The 17,412-nt window shown below is 37.9% G+C and overlaps 2 protein-coding genes across 5 annotated transcripts in view; one reads left to right on the top strand and one right to left on the bottom strand.

Annotated features, from left to right (window-relative positions):
- The window catches only part of STAT1 (signal transducer and activator of transcription 1), a 44,719-nt gene extending 42,668 nt beyond the window's left edge, over positions 1-2,051 (top strand). Inside the window, 1 exon segment of one of the 2 annotated variants that reach the window (NM_001261614.1) lies at positions 554-2,051. In NM_001261614.1, coding sequence (NP_001248543.1) covers positions 554-568 — 15 coding nt within the window. In that variant the 3' untranslated portion in view covers positions 569-2,051. 2 annotated transcript variants of the gene reach the window in all.
- A 3,565-nt stretch (positions 2,052-5,616) lies between these two features.
- The window catches only part of GLS (glutaminase), an 87,020-nt gene continuing 75,224 nt past the window's right edge, over positions 5,617-17,412 (bottom strand). For 2 of the 3 annotated variants that reach the window (XM_015110583.3, XM_028830943.2), the window contains 3 exons: positions 16,758-16,834; positions 16,599-16,662; positions 5,617-8,327 (listed from right to left, as the gene is read on the bottom strand). In XM_015110583.3, coding sequence (XP_014966069.2) covers positions 8,171-8,327; positions 16,599-16,662; positions 16,758-16,834 — 298 coding nt within the window. In that variant the 3' untranslated portion in view covers positions 5,617-8,170. The remainder of the gene's footprint in view (positions 8,328-16,598; positions 16,663-16,757; positions 16,835-17,412) is intronic. The other variant, XM_077957325.1, reaches the window with a different exon arrangement.

Here is a 17,412-nt window from a genome sequence, read left to right as displayed (position 1 = left end):
ATCCTTTGGATGAACAATTTACTTACTATAAGTTGTCCTGGTCAAGGCAGCTGGGCAGAAGGCACTGGTGGGGGGAGGGTGAAGGAATTCTTAGTAATTCTGCTTCTTTAGCCTGTACCTGAAACACAGTCACCGATTTTACCCACTGAGTGACCTTTAGAGGAAATGTATCATTTCCCTCTCCTTCCTCACTACCTCTGGCATATGGCTCAGCGTTTCCACACCCTTGTTTCACATGAGCAGATTTGACATGTTGCTCTGTCCCCAGACTTGCATAACAGCAAAAAGCTTTATGCAGTCTGGACGGATTCACAAAATTAAGCCAGTGGGCAACAGAGTAATAATCCATCAGCTTAGGTGATATAAAAGGTCTTGATTAGCCCAGAATAATAGATAGTACATGCTGAAGGCCCTCTCATTCCATGGTATTTACTTGCCATTGCAAGTATCTTCCTACTACTTCATTCTAGAATAGACGAGCAATGTTTAATGTATGAATCTGCATTTCACAAGATCAGTGTAATAAACTTAACCACATTTTGTCTTTTTACAGATGAACGCAGTATAGAACATGAATTTTTTTCATCTTCTCTGGCGACAGTTTTCCTTCTCATCTGTGATTCCCTCCTGCTACTCTGTTCCTTCACATCCTGTGTTTCTAGGGAAATGAAAGAAAGGCTCGCAAATTCGCTGCAACCTGTTGATAGCAAGTGAATTTTTCTCTAACTCAGAAACATCAGTTACTCTGAAGGGCATCATGCATCTTACTGAAGGTAAAATTGAAAGGCATACTCTGAAGAGTGGGTTTCACAAGTGTAAAACATCCAGATACACCCAAAGTATCAGGACGAGAATGAGGGTCCTTTGGGAAGAGAAGTTGAGCAACATCTAGCAAATGCTATGCATAAAGTCAGTGCCCAACTGTTATAGGTTGTTGGATAAAGCAATGGTTATTTAGGGAACTGCTTGACACAGGAACGGTAAATTTCTGTGGGAGAATTCTTACGTGTTCTCTTTGCTTTAAGTGTGACTGGCAGTTTTCCATTGGTTTATCTGTGAAATAGTTTAAAGCCAAGTTTATATACAATTATATCAGTCCTCTTTCAAAGGTAGCCATCATGCATCTGGTAGGGGGAAAATGTTGTGTATTTTATTACATCTTTCACATTGGCTATTTAAAGACAAAGACAAATTCTGTCTCTTGAGAGAATATTAGCTTTACTGTTGTTATGGCTTAATGACACTGGCTAGTATCAATTGAAGGATGTACATTTCCAAATTCACAAATTGTGTTTGATATCCAAAGCTGAATACATTCTGCTTTCATCTTGGTCACATACAATTATTTTTACAGTTCTACCAAGGGAGTTAGGCTATTCACAACCACTCATTCAAAAGTTGAAATTAATCATAGATGTAGATAAACTCAGAAATTTAATTCATGTTTCTTAAATGGGCTATTTTGTCTTTTTTGTAATTAGGGTGGTGTTTAGTCTATTAGCCACAAAATTGGGAAAGGAGTAGAAAAAGTAGTAACTGACAACTTGAATCATTGACCAGAGATAATATGAGAATCAGATCATTTCAAAACTCATTTCCTATGTAACTGCATTGAGAACTGCATGTATTTCGCTGATATATGTGTTTTTCTGACAATTACATTTGTGAATGGTTCCATTATCTTTCCTGTGCTTTTTCCAGACACTTTTTTGAATGGATGATGTTTTGTGAAGTATACTGTATTTTTTACCTTTTTCCTTCCTAATCACTGACACAAAAAGTAGATTAAGAGATGGGTTTGACAAGGTTCTTCCCTTTCACATACTGCTGTCTATGTGGCTGTACCTTGTTTTTCCACTGTTGCTACCACAACTATATTATCGTGCAAATGCTGTATTTTTCTTTGGCGGAGATAAAGTTTTCTTGAGTTTTGTTTTAAAATTAAAGCTAAAGTATCTGTATTGCATTAAATATAATATGCACACAGTGTTTTCCGTGGCACTGCACACAATCTGAGACCTCCTCTCTCAGTTTTTATATAGATGGTGAGAACCTAAGTTTCAGTTGCCTTTTACAATTGAAATGACTAAAAAACAAAGACAACATTGAAACAATATTGTTTCTAATTGCTGAGGTTTAGCTGTCAGTTCTTTTTGCCCTTTGGGAATTTGGCATGGTTTCATTTTACTGCACTAGCCAAGAGACTTTACTTTTAAGAAGTATTAAAATTCTAAAATTCTGTTAATCTCTTATTAATAGTATTTAATATAAATATTCTTAAAATTACTGACATTATGAATTAGTTTGATGCTTTTCTCCTGTACCTCAATCCTTATTTTAAAATAAGATTAATAACACTCTTTTCCTAAATGTTGTCCTTACCTGCCCTATGCATACTCAGAATTGCTATGGCAGATTAAGATATGTCAATGGAAGAGGTCAGAGGAGTAATATTATTGGAAAGAGCTATAATAGGTGCCATAAAAAGCAAACAAACAAACAAAAGTACTTTGGTTCTTTGCGACCACAGCTGTCTCCAAATATACAAATGATTCAGCACTTACTTTAAAATGAATCTGGGTATTGCTAATACCCCCAAATTAGCAGTTTTTAATTTTAAAATACATGAGAAATGGGACTTTGTCTTGTCTCCAAAGCAGTCATCTAAAATCTACACCCCCATGATTAGATGAGTTATTACTGAGAAGTTATTGTACCCACACAAAAAGCTGCCATTTTTTCCCAAAGATGTCAAAAGCTAGAAAGCCAGGCCTTCTCAAAGTAAATACACTGTGTACTGGGGAAAAAAAAGGGTAAGAAGAGGCGTAATCACCAAGTTAGACATAGTCTGGCAAATTGTATTTAGCTATTATCATGGAATAGTGTTATTCCCTGATAATGCTGGCATCATAACCAGAATGATTATTCTCATCTCCGTATCTGTTGTTATTTACATCTAGGAAATACAAAGGTTATTTATAGTGAACACTGAGAGTGGTCTCTCTCCAAGGAGTAAAGTAAATATGCCCTGGCTAATAAGTTTGTATTCTTACCTAATTAACCATTATAAGAAGTCATTGAGTAGATCCTAACTTAAGGAATATTTGTGTGTTTGAGTATTTCTCGTGTGGTGTTTGTAAGTTTGAAAAGTGTTTTATAAGCATAGAGCTTATGTGTGCTACTGAGGACAAATGTCTAATTTTAAAGGAAAGAGGGTTTTCTGAGATGGCATGAAATGAGTGAAATCTATTTATTTCCTGAAAGCTGAAGTGGAATATGAAGGCAAGTCTTTCTGAACAGAGCAGTCCTGTCACTGACTAACCCAGGGAAAGGACAGGAAAAAGCTAGAAAGTGTTTTGAAAATTATTCTACTTACCTTTTGAATTGGGACGTTAACAAAGTAAGGACCATTTATGTGAGTGGCTTCCTTTGGTTAGTTACGATTCATTCATTAATTAATTTATCAAATTTATACAGAGCACCTGCCATGAGCCAGGCATTATACTAGATGTTTGGGAAACATTGGTAAACAAAAGCAAAGATCCCTGCTTTTATGGAACTGAAGATGTTCTGAGACACCGGATCGTACATTCTAGTGCAATCACCTTATTAAAAAACAAAGTTTTATGATACAAACAGCCAGAAGCTACAAATAATGTAAATGTTATATTTAAAAAATACAATTTCAAAGAAATGACATTTAAACCAGTTTTAGGAAAGCTGAAGAGAAACAATATTGTTTTTAGAGCTTTTTGAGATGAGCTTTTCTCTCTCTTAAATGATAATCCTCAGCTTCCAAGTTTTCGTGAACTCACTTTGGGTTTTGTGTTTGCTATACTCACTAAGAAATTAAATACCTTGCTTGATTTATTGTAAAAAGGAAAAAAAAACAACAGAGGCAGGCTTAAGCAGTCTTAAACTTATTTATTAACGTTATCTTGAGTCTACAGAGAACATAAAGCTTTCTAAGAGGTAGAAAGCTGTCAAATACCTATTATCAAACTCTGAATTCTCCTATAATATTTTGTAAAGCTATTATAACACCTTAATACCTGTGTCTGTTTGTAGCCTTTCCACATTTCTTATACATAATTGAAACAGTCTTGATATTCTTTTGCCATGGGGACTGCTTGTCAGACACACTTCATAGCAGCCTTTTTACTGGCTATTTGGAAAGGAAGCAAGGGGTACAGTGGGGGCACACAAAGGCCTGGAGTCTGGTTCATTCTCCAGAATAGAAATAAATGCCCCTAGTCTCTGCCTTTAATACCTTCTTGTCCAGTTGTTTTACTGTATCTCATGCCTCCTTTTTAAAAAACTGCCTTTTCTAATCTTTTCCATTGCCAAACACATATAATCTAGTGAATCACATCATTTCCTTGCATAACTGTAAGATTATCCTTTCCCAAAAAGCCTTTTTATAAGTGCCACCTAACACATTCATGGGCTGCTTCCCTCGGCCATCTGGTGTATGATTTATGAATTTACTCATTTTACTATGAAGATTAGCAAGTAAAATTAGGAAGGTTACCCCAACTCCTAAAAAAGCCCTACAAAAATAAAATGATCTTGTATCAAGAATAAAAATAACTATTCACTATTTAGGATTATTCACACATTTGTTGCGCCTGCACTGATGTCCTGCTCCTATCCATGGATGTATATATGTATAGCTGAAGTTGACTATGTGTTGCAGGACTTTCTGTTGTAGCATTTATGCCTCTTCCTAAAACTCCACAGAGGAGAGGCCTTAGCTAATAGGAGATAGTGCATATGAATAAGCTAATATGCATATTCTATCCATACCTGGGCGTAATCAGTGTTGTGGGACATAGAACAACAGCGCAGGCCTAAGAGTTCTGTATCACAGCCCACTCTTGGGTCTCAGCTTCATCTATAAAAGAGTGAGTTAGATTAGAAAATTTCTGATGTCTCTTCTAATCATTGTGGTAACCCCACTTGTCACCTTGCATACTACCTGGCTCATCGCAGTTCTAAAATGCCGGCAATGCAGTGACTCTTCTAGCAAAGTAACTTACTTTGTGACAGATAACGTTGATAAATGAAAATGTAACAGTCATGGCATTCATGTACTTTCTCTATGATTGGAAAACTATACACTAACCCCTGGCCTGAAAGGAAGGAGTGCTCTGAAGACCAGGGATTTCTGGCATTGGAAGCGAATGCTATTCTCACACAGAATAAATTAGGAGCTGAGGTTTACTGGCTGGTCACACTCAGATTCTAGTGTGGCAGTACTAGGTTCAACTCTCTAAATAAATTTTAAGGCTTTGTGAAAATAACCTCTCCTCTCATTCAAGGGTATGTTTAATGGTTCCATTCAATAAGTATTTACTGAGCACTTCCTAACTGTAAAAGGATAGTGTTTGCATTTAGGGGACTAGAGACATGCCTGCATATCCCTCACCTTCAAAGATGAACTACACACAGGATTCTTGTCCTAGTCATTGTGGTAACCCCATCTGACACCTTGCGTAGTACCTAGCTTTATAGCAGGCATTAGAAATGGATTGGAACCCAACCAGACATGGTCTGTATGCTCAGTGGAGTTCCTGGCTCTTAAATGTTTTAAGAAAATTCATTTTTTCCACACAGTTTTTTTTGATACATATATTTATTATGCTGTAAAAAGCAACACTACCTGATTGCATTTAAAATAAATGTTTCCCAATTTCAGAATACTTACAACTTGTAGTTTTAAGATTAGATTCACTTTGGGAGGTTTTAGAAGCAAATACATTCATAGCTGTATAATCCCCAGGAAGAATCTAAATCTGACATCAGGTCATTCAGTCCCTGCCAGACAGACAACAGCATCAAATGGACAATAGCTAATCCAGCTCTGCAGCTAAAGGGCAGTGTCGGGCAGCAGTGGGGTATAGCTTATTACCAAAGATGAGACCAGCAAAAACAACAATGTATATAAAGCTGTAACATGACCATATAGAGCTCTCATGATACAGAAAAAGCACATATGATACTAAAGCCAAAACAAAAAGATCTTTGGAGTTTACTGACGGCAGCAGTTAATAGCACAGTCAACAGCATTTAAATCAAATATATTATTACCAGCCAACAGCAAACAGCCCGAGCAGGAATCGGCACATAGTCATAAATAACATCAGGGGTAAATAAGGGCACATTTAATTAAACAACAAAGATTTTACAGAATGGTTTTGATCTGAAAAAAGATGAAAACTCTCTTTGTTCCCAAATAATGGTTAGAACCTCTTTTTATTATAGAAAAGCCTCAAAATCATTGGTAATCTTCAAGTCACACAATTGAACTGTCTTAATGTTTCATTTTAGTCACACAAAGCACGCTGCTGTTTGAGCAAAGTTATCTCAATTGATTTCAATTAAAACGTGTCTACCCTGTAATATTTTTGGGGATAATGCTGCTCCTGTGCAGCATCTTGCAAATGCTACCTGTCTCCATGGCTTGACAGATCCATAGGATAGGAAACTGCTCACTCACCATCCTCCCCACGGAAGCTCAAGCATGGGAACAGCTTTGGGCCTGGTGCAGCTAAGGAACATTGGCCGTGGTTTCACCAAACGAGGTGCCATCTAGGTAATGGGAGGGCAGTGGCTGGAGCCACTGGCTTAGACTGGAAGTGAAAATGAACGCACCTGGAGGCTGCTGGAGTAAGGTGCCATCAGGCATGGTAAAGCTTAGAAGCAGCAGTGTGTGCTCATAGAAAAAAAAAGGAAAAGGAAATTGCTGTATGTGGCAACAACTAACATTCATGTACTTAAGCTCATTTCACTAAACACAGCTTCAGAGAAGTCCATTTGTGTGCATGTGTGTGTGTGCTTAATATCAGAAATCCTCACTAACATGCCTCTTTATCTCGAGGTATGACAGGATAAAATGTATGTGTAATTCCTAGAAAATCCTGTTCTATTAGTTTTTTGAAGCCCCTTTTACCCACTTTCCAAATGAATCCTGAATTACCAACCCAAGACAAAGAAAATTATAGGTCACAATTTAAAATGAAATGGCCTTTTTCTTATTATTAAACTACAGAGCCCACCAAGAATTACACAATAGAAAATCACAAGAAATCTGGAATGATCCAATGGTCCCCCAAGGAGGACAAATCTCTTGGTGCAGACTCTTAATGACAGGCTTGGAAACAAATGTTAGTGGTAGCAGTTCCCATACCTTCAGAATAACTTTGGTAGCTTAGAGCATTTCTGAATTTATCTTTACCCTAGAAGCTAAAAAAAATCTTCTTAAAGAGCTGCGGTTGCACATCCCTTCGTTTTTTAGACTGGTAAACATGACTAATTTATACTTAGCAATTTTGTCTCTGGTTCGTCTTCTGTAGACAAATGGCAAAGTTCTGATGCCAGAAATAGGAGGCATTTTCTGACTTACTATGGAAAACATAAAAACTGCATAGTATGCCAGCACTCACTTTCCCAGCTGAAGGAAAGAGGCAGAGAGCTAAATGAGAAGAGAGGCTGGACTAAGGGGATATAGAAAAAGGAAAAATTTTCAAAAGTATTATAACTACATTCACACATATGTTTTGGTCACCAAACATATCTTAAACAGATTCCCTGATAAAGTCTAATCAGAATTGGTCTATCTTACTAACAGTTGTTAACTATTATAGTTTGTTTAAGAGTCACATCGTGAAGCTAGGGTGAGAGACACTTTAAACACACAACCATAAGTGCATATAGTTGTTCAAACACTCAAACTAAATTTGTATTTGAAATCTTGAAAATCACACTATTTGCTTCTAAAGGCAACCTTGACCCATTTGGACAGACTGTACAACAGAGCTTAATTTATAAATGCATATCAGCAGATCATCACCATAAATTGAAAATTCACAAAACACAAATAAATCATGGAAGACCACACAATTAAGCTAGCATTGGTAACTATTTCTTTTACATCAAATTATACAATGCACGAGGTAATATTGCTCACATTATGGAGGGAGACTGTTTTATTTCTATTTTTTCCCAAAGAGATCAGATTTGTCCTGTGCGCACAATGAAGAAAACTCCAGTAACACTGAAATGACAAATGTAAAATATACATCACTACCAGACAGAAATACACACGGTCTTCATAATCATTTTCCACAATTAAATAGGTAAGTGATTTAAATCTTGGGATTTGAGACCATTACAACAATCCATCAAGATTCTTATGGACGGTTTGATTTTCCTTCCCGTTGTCAGAATCTCCTTGAGGTGTGTACTGGACTTGGTATTCTTGGAGAATTTTAAATACATCATGGTGTCCAAAGTGCAGTGCTTCATCCATGGGAGTGTTATTCCACCTAAACACGTAGCACAGCATGGACAGGGTCATTAGGTAATTTCTGTACAAAGATGATCACCCCACATTCCCAGATTTTAAATGCAGGTTAAATGGCCATTTTAGCAATTTTACAAATAAAAATTAATAATAGAAATGCAGAAAGGGATTTATAATTCAAAAAGTAGTCTCCAAAACAAGTTGGGATATGGAGAGGAAGAGAAAAAGATCTGTGAAAGGATCTTGTTTATACATACAAGTGCTTATGTAGGGAGCTTTTTAAGGAAAGTCCTTGTGTTGACAGATATAATAGACGGCTCTAGGGTTCCAGAATTTTGGCTTCATGAAAAGCCCAAAGTATCTCTTTTAAAATAAAATGTTCAAAGAAAATTCAGGTATGTAACATCCATCACTCTAGCCTTTGACAGAAAATTTGTGTTTGTGTCAATTCAAAGCCACAGTAAGTCTCAGAAGTCTAGAAATAACCATGACCCCATTAGGGCCAAAAACACATTGGAGGAGCAAGATTGGCCCCAGAGGAATTGACATTTTTATCACCTCTGGTAAGGTTGGGAACCCATGGACTCAATCGGACCACTACACCAGCAGAAGAACAACTCCCCTTTCCATACTAATAACTCCCCTTTCCATGCTTCTGGGGCTGTGCTGTTTAGAGTGATGTCGATGAAAATTCGAGGATACGAAAAAATGAAGAGTTGCCAGAAGTGGTAAGTCTTTTGCAAGAGGAGACAGAACTACATAACTCACAGCCCTAGTCAATGACAGGGTATGAGAGGCAGTTCCCTTACACTTTACAAACTGTGAAGCCTGTCTTCCTACCCTCTCTCTCTCTCTACTTACGTTACACAATTCTCCATGGCTGCTAATCTCTCTTTCTTCATCCATGTGCCACTGTCACCACCTTCCTAGTTTCACTTCTTCCTGTTTCCTTCTTTCCTTTCCATCTCTGTCCTGAACTTTTTACCCGCTTAGTGGAGTCACAATATGGAAACAAAAGGGTTTTAAAACAGTCTCATTTTGTAATATATTTGGGTAAATTTTGGTAGCCTGTTTTTAAAATCGGGTAAGTAAAACTTTACATGTATCTTTGTATTTCTCAAAACAAAACAAAACAAAAAAACCAGCTGAATGAAGTGACTTTGAATAGGCCTTCATTAGTTTAGGAAGTCAGTGGCTTGAAAGAGACTTTTGAGTCATCCATCCTCTATAGTATGTAATTATCTTTCTGGAAAAATGGAATGTCAACTGCGTGTTACCTTTTTTACAACTCTTCTGTGAATTAATGAAAAATATAAACGTTAAAGAATACACTAATTTCAGCCACGCACAGTGGCTCATGCCTGCAATCCTATCACTTTGGGAGGCCGAGGGGGGCGCATCACTTGAGGCCAGGAGTTCAAGACCATAATGGCCAACATGGCAAAACCTCTCTCTACTAAAAATACAAAAATTAGCTAGGTGTGGTGGCACACACCTGTAATCCCAGCTACTCAGGTGGCTAAGGCAGGAGAATTGCTTGAACCTGGGAGGCGGAGGTTGCAGTGAATGAGATCACGCCGCTGCCCTCCAGCCTGGGTGACAGAGCAAGACTCTATCTCAAGAATACCCAAATTTTGCTCAAACCTATTTTATAATTTAAGGTGACACTGATTCTATGAAATAGAGAAAAAGACTTGCTGAATGCCTAGTTATCAAGTTACTTACTTAGCTCACTTTTTCTTATCAGATGGGTACATCTACTTTAATATTCCTAGAGGCCAATTTAGGGCAAAAAAAAAATAATAATACTTACATATACACAGCACAGTAATATTTCCAACAGGTATTACATAGTGTTTTAGTTGGGATTATAAACACAGGAGGAAAATGCTCTTCAATTTCTTGCTCTAGAAAGCTGGGATGGGTATTAAAATTTGGGGAAAGGGAAGAATGTCACCCTAACATGAGGTTTTAGAATACTGCCAATAAAGGTCATTTTAATCATGGTACTTTTTTACAACTACAGGAATAAAGTTAGATAACCAAAGTATTAGCACACTTAACAAAATTGCTAACATTTGTCAGACACTGACATAAGTTTTCTGCATTTCTTGCAAGCTAAGAGCTGAACCAACAAAACCCAAACCCTAATTTTAAAAAAGATAGTTGGCCAGGCTCAATGGCTCACGTCTGTAATCCCAACACTTTGGGAGGCTGAGGTGGGAGGGCTGCTTGAGCCCAGGAGTTAGAGACCAGCCTGGGCAACATAGTAAGACTCTGCCTCTACAAAAAACAAACAAAAAAATTAGCCAGGCATGGTGGCGTGTGCCTGTGATTGCAGCTACTCAGGAGGCTGAGGTGGGAAGATCACTTGAGCCTAGGAAGTTAAGGCTGCAGCAAACTATTATCATGCCACTTGCACTTCAGCCTGAGTGGCAAGGCAAGACCCAGTCTCAAAAAAAAGAGTTAAAGCTTAATAAACAGAAAGGCAAAATAGCTAAAGTGTAATCAACTTGCTCCAAACTTAATACAGCTCCCGGTTCTCAAATGAATCCAAACTCCTAATACATATCAAACCACCATCAAGTATGTTTTTTATCCCATTCTAAACTTTTATTCTCATTACTCGCTGACTCATCCACTCCAGTACATAATTTCCAAGGATATGAATCTAGAGTTTACTGTACATGTGTATGTGTAAGCTGCGTTCTATCCCTTCCCTGACCACTTTGTTGACAGCATTTGCTGCAAGATGAATAGCAGTTTGCTATGTCGACCAGGAGGGAAAGAGGAGGAACAGAAGGTATTCTAGGCATATTTTTCCCATGACAGATAGAATGCCCTTCTTTTCATTCTGTGCCTTCAATCTCGTCTCTTCCCCAAAGCACTGATTAAAATTTAACTTCCATGAAGCCTTCCTAAAACTGATTCCAACCAAATGCAGAAATTTCAACAAACTCCAATATATTCATTTTAGAGTTAACAAGTTTTCTTACACATTTTAGCTTGTTTAGAAGCCTTCCCATTTTGTATGTCTCAATATTGTGAGCAAGTTTGTATGCTGATAAAATTCACATTATTATTAAAAACAAAATCCGGCTGCATAAATGTCGAATCACTGTCCTCACCAATCACTGGCTTCTTTGCAAATCTTAAGAGAGAACATTCAGTGTTAATTATCATCTTAAAATTTATGCTTCTCGGCCGGGCGCGGTGGCACAAGCCTGTAATCCCAGCACTTTGGGAGGCCGAGACGGGCGGATCACGAGGTCAGGAGATCGAGACCATCCTGGCTAACACGGTGAAACCCCGTCTCTACTAAAAAATACAAAAAACTAGCCGGGTGAGGTGGCGGGCGTCTGTAGTCCCAGCTACTTGGGAGGCTGAGGCAGGAGAATGGCGTGAACCCGGGAGGCGGAGCTTGCAGTGAGCTGAGATCTGGCCACTGCACTCCAGCCTGGGCGACAGAGCGAGACTCCGTCTCCAAAAAAAAAAAAAAAATTTATGCTTCTGTAAAGGTTTATCTTATCTACCCCGTGTTGTTAAAAACCCCATGAGGGGTACCAACAACTGCAAAAACATACAAAATTGTAAAGACCATCAACACTATGAAGAAACTGCATCAACTAAAGGGCAAAATAACCAGCTAGCATCATAATGACAGGATCAAATTCACACATAACGATATTAGCCTTAAATATAAATGGGCTAAATGTCCCAATTAAAAGACACAGAATGGCAAATTGGATAGAGTCAAGATCCATTAGTCTGCCATATTCAGGAGACCCATCTCACGTGCAAAGACACACATAGGTTCAAAATAAAGGGATGGAGGAATATTTACCAAGCAAATGGGAAGCAAAAAAAAAGCAGGGTTGCAATCCTAGTCTCTGATAAAACAGACTTTAAACCAACAAAGATCAAAAGAGACAAGGCCATTACATAATGGTAAAGGGATCAATGCAACAAGAAGAGCTAACTATCCTAAATATATATGTATCCAATACAGGAACAACCAGGTTCATAAAGCAAGTTCTTAGAGACCTACAAAGAGACTCAGACTCCCACACAATAATAGTGGGAGACTTTAACACCCCACTGTCAATATTAGATCAACAAGACAGAAAATTAACAAGGATATTCAGGACTTGAACTCAGCTCTGGACCAAGCGGAGCTAATAGACATCTACAGAACTCTCCACCCCAAATCAATAAAATATACATTCTTCTCAGCACCACATCGTACTTATTCTAAAATTGACTACATAATTGGAAGTAAAACGCTCCTCAGCAAATGCAAAAGAACAAAAATCATAACAAACAGCCTTTCAGACCACAGGGCAAGCAAATTAGAACTCAGGATTAAGAAACTCACTCAAAACCGCACAACTACATGAAAACTGAATAACCTGCTCCTAAATGACTACTGGGTAAATAACGAAATGAAGGCAGAAATAAGTAAGTTCTTTGAAACCAATGAGACAAAGACACAACGTACCAGAATCTCTGGGACACAGCTAAAGCAGTGTTTTAGAGGGAAATTTATAGCACTAAATGCCTACAAGAGTAAGCAGGAAAGATCTAAAATTGACACCCTAACATCACAATTAAAAGCTAGAGAAACAAAAGCAAACAAATTCAAAAGCTAGCAGAAGACAAGAAATAACTAAGAGCAGAACTGAAGGAGATAGAGACACGAAAAACCCTTTAAAAAAATCAATGAATCTAGGAGCTGGTTTTTTGAAAAGATCAACAAATTAGATAGACTGCTAGCAAGACTAATAAAGAAGACAGAAGAATCAAATAGACACAATAAAAAATGATAAAGAGGATATCACCACTGATCCCACAGAAATACAAACTACCACCAGAGAATACTATAAACACCTCTACGCAAATAAACTAGAAAATCTAGAAGAAATGGATAAACTCCTGGACACATACACCCTCCCAAGTCTAAACCAGGAAGAAGTCAAATCCCTGAATAGACCAATAACAATTTCTGAAATGGAGGCAGTAATTAATAGTCTACCAACCGAAAAAAGTCCAGGACCAGACGGATTCAGAGCCGAATTCTACCAGAGGTACAAAGAAAAGCTAGTACCATTCCTTCTGAATCTATTCCAAAAAATAGAAAAAGAAGGAATCCTCCCTAACTCCTTTTATGAGGCCAGCATCATCTTGATACCAAAACCTGGCAGAGACACAACAAAAAAAAATTTCAGGCCAATATCCCTGATGAACATTGATGCAAAAATCCTCAATAAAATACTGGTAAACTGAATCCAGCAGCACATCGAAAAGCTTATCTACCACGATCAAGTTGGCTTCCTCCCTGGGATGCAAGGCTGGTTCAACATATGCAAATCAATAAACGTAATCCATCACATAAACAGAACCAGTGAGAAAAACCATGATTATCTCAATAGATGCAGAAAACGCCTTCGACAAAATTCAACACGCCTTCATGCTAAAAACTCTCAATAAACTAGGTATTGATGGAACGTATCTGAAAATAGTAAGAGCTATTTATGACAAACCCACAGCCAGTATCATACTGAATGGGCGACAGACTGGAAGCATTCCCTTTGAAAACCGGCACAAGACAAGGATGCCCTCTGTGACCACTCCTATTCAACACAGTATTGGAAGTTCTGGCTAGGACAATCAGACAAGAGAAAGAAATAAAGGGGCCGGGTGCAGTGGCTCACGCCTGTAATCCCAGCACTTTGGGAGGCCAAGGTGGGCAGATTACCTGAGGTCAGGAGTTCGAGATCAGCCTGGCCAACATGGTGAAACCCCGTCTCTACTAAAAATAGAAAAATTAGCTGGCCATGGTGGACACCCACCTGTAATCCCAGCTACTCAGGAGGCTGAGGCAGGAGAATTGCTTGAGCCTGGAAGATGGAGGTTGCAGTGAGCTGAGATTTTGCCACTGTACTCCAGCCTAGCTGACAGAGTGAGACTCTGTCTCAAAAAAAAAAAAAAGAAAAAAGAAAAAAAGAAAAAAGAAAGGTATTCAAATAGGAAGAGAGGAAGTCAAACTGTCTCTGTTTGCAGATGACATGATTGTATATTTAGAAAACCCTATTGTCTCAGCCCCAAATCTCCTTAAGTTGATAAGCAACTTCAGCAAAGTCTCAAGATACAAAATCAATGTCCAAAAATCACAAGCATTCCTATACACCAATAATAGACAAACAGAGAGCCAAATCATGAGTGAACTCCTATTCACAATTGCTACAAAGAGAATAAAATACCTAGGAATCCAACTTACAAGGGATGTGAAGGACCTCTTCAAGGAGAACTACAAACCACTGCTGAAGGAAATAAAGAGAGGACACAAACAAATGGAAAAAACATTCCATCCTCATGGATAGGAAGAGTCAATATAGTGAAAATGGCCACACACCCAAAGTAATTTATAGATTCTATGCTATCCCCATCAAGCTACCATGGACTTTCTTCACAGAATTAGAAAAAAATACTTTAAATTTCATATGGAACCAAAAAAGAGCCCACATAGCCAAGACGATCTTACGCAAAAAGAAAGCTGAAGGCATCACGCTACCAGACTTCAAACTATATTACAAGGCTACAGTAACCAAAACAGTATGGTGCTGATACCAAAATAGATATATAGACCAGTGGAAAAGAAATGAGGCCTCAGAAATAACAGCACACATCTACAACCATCTGATCTTTGACAAACCTGACAAAAACAAGCAATTGGGAAAGGTGTTGGGAAAACTGGCTAGCCATATGCAGAAAACTGAACCTGGACCCCTTCCTTACACCTTATACAAAAATTAACTCAAGATGGATGAAAGACTTAAACATAAGACCTAAAACCATAAAAACCCTAGAAGAAAACCTAGGCAATACCATTCAGGACATAGGCATAGGCAAAGACGTCATGACCAAAACACCAAAAGCAATGGCAACAAAAGCCAAAATTGACAAATGGGATCTAATTAAACTAAAGAGCTTCTGCAGAGCAAAAGAAACTATCATCAGGGTGAACAGGCAACCTACAGATTGGGAGAAAATTTTTGCTATCTATCTGATAAAGGGCTAATATCCAGAATCTACATGGAAGTTAAGCAAATTTACAAGAAAAAAACAACCCCATCAAAAAGTAGGTGAAGGATATGAACAGACACTTCTCAAAAGAAGACATTTATGCAGCCCAACAAACATGTGAAAAAAATATCATCACTGGTCATTAGAGAAACACAAATCAAAACCACAATGAGATACCATCTCATGCCAGTTAGAATGGCGATCATTAAAAAGTCAGGAAACAACACATGCTGGAGAGGATGTGGAGAAACAGGAATGCTTTTACACTGTTAGTGGGAGTGTAAATTAGTTCAACCATTGTGGAAGACAGTGTGGTGATTCCTCAAGGATCTAGAACCAGAAATACCATTTCACCCAGCAATCCCATTACTGGGTATATACCTAAAGGATTATAAATCATTCTACTATAAAGACACATGCACACGTATGTTTATTGTGGCACTGTTCACAATAGCAAAAACTTGGAACTAACCCAAATGACCATTGATGATATACTGGATAAAGAAAATGTGGCACATATACATCATGGAATACTATGCAGTCATAAAAAAGGATAAGTTCATGTCCTTTGCAGGGACATGGATGAAGCTGGAAACCATCATTCTCAGCAAACTAACACAAGAACAGAAAACCAAACACTGCATGTTCTCCCTCATAAGTGGGAATTGAACAGTGAGAACACATGGACACAGGGAGGGGAACATCACACACCAGGGCCTGTTGGGGGGTCAGGGCTAAGGGAGGGATAGCATTAGGAGAAACACCTAATGTAGATGAAGGGTTGATGGGTACAGCAAACCACCATGGCACATGTATACCTATGTAACAAACCTGCACGTTCTGAGCATGTATCCCAGAACTTAAAGTATAATTAAAAAAAAAAAAAATTTAAAACTCCATGAGGATAAAATTCTAATTCTCGCTTCCAAAATGCAAAAAAAAAAAGAAAAAAAAATTGTTTTGTTCATACAGTGTATTGACTGATAGTCAAACTAACCTGAAATTTTCTAAATAAGACACCATTCTTAGCTAAGAAACAGGATATGGGAGACAGAATTACCTATGTAGTAAATACACGGTTTATTGCCTTTATAAGATATCATAGCAGGTTCAAGAATGTATTTGTAGGTTTAAATATTATAATCACTTGAATATTACAGTCCTGCATAATAAAATACTGACATATTTAGAAGGTAACATAAGTGCTCACCTGTCCTTGGGGAAAGGGTTTACTTTGCAGGCTTCCAGCAAAAATTTAACAACTTCAACATGACCTAAATCATCCCACCCCCAAAAACAAGAGCAGATTTTAGTACTAAGTAGAAATTAAATCTGGAAAGAAAATAGATAGTAGTAGTTCCTGTATTACCCTCTGCAGCAGCTACATGCAGTGCTGTTCTAGAATCATAGTCCCGCTGTTCCATGTCCATAGCTGACAAAGCAAATCTGAAAATGTGTAAGCACAGCTATTTATTACATATAAAGCAAATTTAATTCACACTTGTAACATTCACTCCATCAGTTCATTTAAGGCCCTGTCAGACAGCTGCCATCCTTCATCAGGCTCATTAATGAGAACTACCAAACTTATTGACCAGTACACAGGTGTTTTGGGTAAATGCCACTTCACCTCTCTTCCTCAGCATTGCTTTTTTTAGGTAAGATTAAATGTTAAACATCTCTCACAGAATTAAACTTTATTACATTACTGTTCAAAACTCAAGAATTATGGCACAACTGTACCAAGGTTTATGTCTCAGAAGGGCAAGAAACTAATCCCTATAATAAAGTCCTAGTAAAAATATGTTTTTACTAGGACTCCCATTCTTAAACATTTCACAGTCTTCTAGTACTCGTCAGACTTTAAGACAAGGGGGGAAGCACAGACATTTCTCCACTTTGAAAATCAGTTGTTTGAGGTATTAATGGGAGAAAACAAAAGGAAAAAGAAAACAAGTTACAACTCTATACAAAAGACCTTAGGTATACAGCAGTATATGGCCTTACTAGTCCTGATGATCTGC

Source organism: Macaca mulatta, chromosome 12 (assembly GCF_049350105.2).
Source record: "Macaca mulatta isolate MMU2019108-1 chromosome 12, T2T-MMU8v2.0, whole genome shotgun sequence".
NCBI lineage: Eukaryota > Metazoa > Chordata > Mammalia > Primates > Cercopithecidae > Macaca > Macaca mulatta.
This window is presented reverse-complemented; position numbering and strand designations above follow the sequence as displayed.